General features: G+C 39.7%; 1 protein-coding gene across 4 annotated transcripts in view; it reads left to right on the forward strand.

Annotated features, from left to right (window-relative positions):
• LOC107737028 (prolactin regulatory element-binding protein-like) overlaps positions 1-4,937 on the forward strand; it is a 10,346-nt gene extending 5,409 nt beyond the window's left edge. For all 4 annotated transcript variants that reach the window (XM_016548426.1, XM_016548427.1, XM_016548428.1 and 1 more), the window contains 8 exons: positions 459-654; positions 733-974; positions 1,049-1,129; positions 1,262-1,389; positions 2,574-2,747; positions 2,835-2,907; positions 3,186-3,345; positions 4,265-4,937. In XM_016548426.1, the coding sequence (XP_016403912.1) occupies positions 459-654; positions 733-974; positions 1,049-1,129; positions 1,262-1,389; positions 2,574-2,747; positions 2,835-2,907; positions 3,186-3,345; positions 4,265-4,359 (1,149 nt within the window). In that variant the 3' untranslated portion in view covers positions 4,360-4,937. The remainder of the gene's footprint in view (positions 1-458; positions 655-732; positions 975-1,048; positions 1,130-1,261; positions 1,390-2,573; positions 2,748-2,834; positions 2,908-3,185; positions 3,346-4,264) is intronic.
• Positions 4,938-5,196: the final 259 nt, after the last annotated feature.

Consider the following 5,196-nt stretch of genomic DNA (forward strand, 5'->3'; position numbering starts at 1 on the left):
TCCAGCCCGGGGTCGTCACATGTGGTTGCCGCAAGACCGCCGGCCGCTCCTTCGTCGAATCCGCCGGCCGCGCCGTTCTCAAGCCCGCCGGCCTTCCTCACTCTACTTTGTAAAAATCGATGTGTTTCAGAAAGGCGGGGCATAGAGGAGAAACAATAATGTACAGTATGTGGAAAATAATGTGTTTTTTTTACTTTAAACCGCATAAACACATTTCATTACACCAAATACACAAAATGATGTTCTTTTTAGCAGCATCATATGACCCCTTTAAAAACAAATAAGCAAGCCCTGCCCAGATATAAAAACTCAATGCATTACTTTCCATAAAAAGTAACTAAGTAACATAATTAGTTATTTATTTTTGGGAGTAACACAATATAGTAATGCAATTACTTTAAAAAGTAACTTTCCCCAACACTGATGACAGGGTGTTTAGTGTTACCTTTTCGTCACAGCATTTCCTGAGTCTGGATCTGGTCGGCGGTTTGCACAGCGCCACCTTGCTGCACACTCATGAAACGGACACGCGAGCCACCATGTGCATGTCTCTGGGTGGGGACGTGATCGCCGCGGGACAGGACGCCAACTGCAGCTTGATGAGGTTCAGTCACCATGCGGCCAAACAGGCGAAGAAACCTGCAGCCAAAGATGGTCAGTAGAGGCTAAATGAAAACATTGCTTATGCATACCCATTTTCATGTCATCTTTTCCTGTGACACCTGTCAATAGGGGCTGGAGATAAAGGTGCAGCCAGGAAGAGAGGCGGGAAAGGCCAGAACGGAGATGGAGGAGGAGGAGGAGGAGACGTGGCCCAGACGAAGGAGGATTCTCCTCAGATGTTGGTGGAGGATGTTGGAGCGGTGCAGGCCGATCTCAGCCCGCAGGACCCCTGCGTGAAGTGTGTGCGCTTCAGCGCCGACCTCACGCTTCTGCTGAGCGGCGGGGCCGACGGTTACGTCAGAGTGTGGGAGGGGAGCGTCTCCCATGAGTCTGTGTAGTTTTTATCAGCACTGTCCTTGTCTCAACTCGCTTCGTCTCTCTCCAGTTCCCCTCTTTGAAAGAGAAGTTCAGCTTCAGAGCTCACAAAGATGAGCTGGAGGATATAGACATTAGTCCTGATAACAAGGTGTGTTTTGTGAAGATTTGTTCTAGTTATTAAGAACTGAGAAAAAGCAACTAAGCAATTAAGAACCTCTTCTCTATTGTGCATTTTACTCTGGTTCATCCAAGTAGTGCTATGTTCTCTTTCTTGATGTAGCACATTGTAACAGTTGGCCGTGATTTCGAGTGCAGCGTGTGGAGCGGCGATCAGCTGGCCGTGGGTTTGTGTTGGCATGAAAACATGCCTCAGATCACAGAGAAGATGTACCGCTACAAGTCATGCAGGCAAGTTGTGCACTTCCTGACAGCTGCCACTTTTCATAAATAGGCTAAAAGATAGTGTATAAGTCAATTTTTTCAACAGAGGCTCAGGGAAAGGATGTGTTGTTTGCCAACCTTTGGACTTATTATTGTCTTTAAATTTTACATTTATTTTACATTCTTAATATGTTATTGTATATTTACACTACTATTCAAAAGTCTGGGGTCAGTAAGATTTTTAAATGTTTATTAAAGAAGTCTCTTCTGCTCACCAAGGCTGCATTTATTTAATCAAAAATACAATCAAAACAGTAATATTGTGAAATATTATTACAATTCAAAATAAATGTTTTCTATGTGAATACATAGTAAAATGTAATTTATTCCTGTGATGTAAAGCTGAATTTTCCAGTCTTCAGAGTCACATGATCTTTCAGAAATCAGTCTAATATGCTGATTTGCTGCTCAAGAAACATTTCTGATTATTATCAATGTTGAAAACAGTTGTGCTGCTTCGTATTTTTGTGGAAACCATGATATATTTAGTTTTTCAGCATTCTTTGATGAATAGAAAGTACAAAAGAACAGCATTTAAATTGAAATGGTAGTATTTTAATTTCAGTCCATCTGTTAACACCTCGTGAGAGAAAAGCTGTGTAGCAAATTTGTCATTACTGCGTTGTAACTTCAAACTGTCGCTTCTGGCTAAATACAAGTTCATAATCCATAATAACGCTTCCTCCAGTGAAAGAGTCATCTTGTCTGAATCAGGAGAGAAATCTGCACAGATCAAGCACTGTTTACAAGCCAAAACAGTAAAAAAAAAAAAAAACCTCTAAATAAATAATAATAGATTTTGATGTTTGAGGACAACAGGAGATGGACATTTCACTGGAGGAAAGCACTTGACGGAAGCGACAGTTTAACGTTAAAACGTCTTAATGATGGATTTGTTTCTTGCAAACACAGAGCTTTTGTCTTCTCCAGATGTTAACTGATGGACTGGAGTCGTGTGGATTACTACTGATGTTTTTATCAGCTGTTTGGACTCTCATTCTGACGGCACCCATTCACTGCAGAGGATTATTATCTAACAAATCTAATAGTTAAGAAACGCTTAACTGTGCTTTGCATCACTATAGCTGTACATAAATAATGAGACACCAAAGTCACTAATGTTTGGTCATTATTTTCTTGCTCAAAACCAGGTTTGCAAAAGTAGAGGACCAGAAAGATGATTTAAGACTCTATACAGTCCAAATCCCCCACAAACGGGACCGCAAACCCCCTCCGTGCTACATCACCAAATGGGACGGACGGGTTTTCCTGCCGCTGCTCACGAAGCCTTGTGGGAATGAAGTTCTATGTTGTCTTGCAGTGAGGTAGAGGGAATCTGTCTGCATCTCTCATGAATTATTCATTGTTATGGTGAATCATGACGTGTTTGATGCTTGTGTGTTATTCCTCAGTGACTCTGGAACATTTCTTGGTCTTGGAACGGTGACGGGATCCGTGGCCATCTATATAGCGTTTTCCCTGCAGGTACAAACAGCATAATCACTAATCAGCTACTTACAGTCAAAACCTATTCAGCTGCTTTTGTAGGCTTAGCATTTTAAAAATTCTAGTTCTATTTATGTGTAATTATAACCCAAGTATTTGTACTTGTCGTGCGTGAAAGTTGTTACCAATATAGGCTAAATACTATCACTTGGATGCTGGATGCTGACTTAAAAGGTAGCTGCTTATGTAGTCAGTAAGAAAAGGCAGCTCACTAGATCTTGAAACCTACTGACCGTCTCTTCTGATCGACCCTCCAGAAATTGTACTACATCCAGGAATCTCACGGCATTGTGGTCACGGACCTGACGTTCCTACCTGACGCTCCTAAAAGTAAAGCCGTGAAGGGCAATAATGAAGTGGTCATGTTGAGCGTAGCCGTCGACAGCCGCTGTCAGGTGCATGCCGTGTCCAACCGGAGTAAGTATGATACGATCAGATATATGTATTCATACATGGCCAACTTCATCTGCATACATGAAGACAACAAACTGTATGAAACGAACCCTAATGTGGATCAAATTCCCATCTGTATTTTAATAATCACTGGGATCAGATCATATACACAAGATGCCAAATAGGACATTTCGAACTCACACACAAGTAACTAAAATACCAACAAACCACGTAAAGCAATATATACTATATGTGACCCTGGAGCACAAAAGCAGTCTGAAGTCGCTGGGGTATAATATTTATTCAGCTTTCAGATGCTGTATACATCTCAATTTCGAGAAATTGACCCTTATGACTGGTTTTGTGGTCCAGGGTCACATATAGCAAATCTCAACTGCCTGATTGTTTATTTTGTCGCAAAATGTAACTATATTATTGCTCAGCTCTCTCTCTCTCTATATAAAGTTGGATATACGTACATGTGTGTCCCACTTTATCCTCATAAATAAAGTAAACTCGCATAAAGCAGTATATACCATATAGCAAATCTTATTGCTTGTAATGTTGCAAAATATAAGTACTTAGCTCTAATCTGCTAATTGTGACTACAAGGCATAAAGATAGTACGGTATTATAAACATTAACGTAATGTTTTTCTGTAAAGCTGCTTTGAAACAAATGTGTATTGTGAAAAGTGCTATGCAAATAAATTGATCTCAACTTTTAAATGCACTTTTTTATTTTATTTTATTTTACACCGCTCCCAGAAATACTTGATTCTGATTGGTCAATCAAGCCCTTGATGTTTTATATGACATTAAATTGTGTTGTTCTGGTGCTAATTACATGTCTTTTTTAACAGTTTTTCTTTGCATTGTTACTTAGAGCAACTTGTTGTTTTTGTGCACTGTAAATTGCGAATGCTGTTATATTTCTATTTCAGGGTCATTCCCGCTGTGGCTGGTGCTGTTCTTCTGCGGTCTGATGGTGGTTGGAGTGATTCTGCTCCTGCAGTCTCTCTTCCCAGCATTCATTTAGTGTATAGCGTATCCATTCTCACCATCACCTAAACCTGACATTTTATATACTTAAAAAATGACTTGAAAACAAACCTGGATCGATGAAATTGTTCGAAATAATAATGGGAATGACGATGTTTAGCATCATGTTTTTAACTGAAGTATCATCTCTGGAGTGTGAATTTGAGCTCTGAATTCTTATGAATCAGATCAGATGAAGAATTTGGGCATGACCTGAAGATCCTGAACTGATCTTTCTCCTCATCAGTGAGAGAAATGATTCAGGATCATTGAAAAGCAGGTTGGAAACAGGACTGGATTTCCTGACTGCTCCACCAGCATGAAATGTCTTTTAATGGAGAACTATATATGCAGGGGATTTCAACAGTGAATGCTTTTAAATATTTAAAACCATGTAAAAATATAAATATATAAATATACATCTGAACAACATTTGCTGTTGCCACGTCTGTCCAGTTATTTATGTTATGATCAGCATGCACCACAACACTTCATTCATTGAGTTTCCTACAAACTAACAGTGCTCATATGTAAGTCGCATCCCATTGTACTTGCATAATCCAAGATATTTCAGAGTTAAATCTGATATTTAGGGAGAAAGCAGTAGGATGGGATTGAATTGAATCCATTGGAAATTGATTGGATTGTGAAACATGGGTGTTATGTCATGCAAAAGGGAAAGTACTTTCAGAAACAGTGCAAAAAATTACAGAGCCAAACATTTCTCTTTTTGGAAGAACATGCAATAATGAATCACCCAAATAGTTAAATTTGAAGTGACTGGTGTTTTCATGCACTCCACTAGGGGACGCCATTGCGTTGCGTTTATTTGACC

This window comes from Sinocyclocheilus rhinocerous, unplaced genomic scaffold (genome assembly GCF_001515625.1).
Source record: "Sinocyclocheilus rhinocerous isolate Xijiao unplaced genomic scaffold, SAMN03320098_v1.1 scaffold764, whole genome shotgun sequence".
NCBI lineage: Eukaryota > Metazoa > Chordata > Actinopteri > Cypriniformes > Cyprinidae > Sinocyclocheilus > Sinocyclocheilus rhinocerous.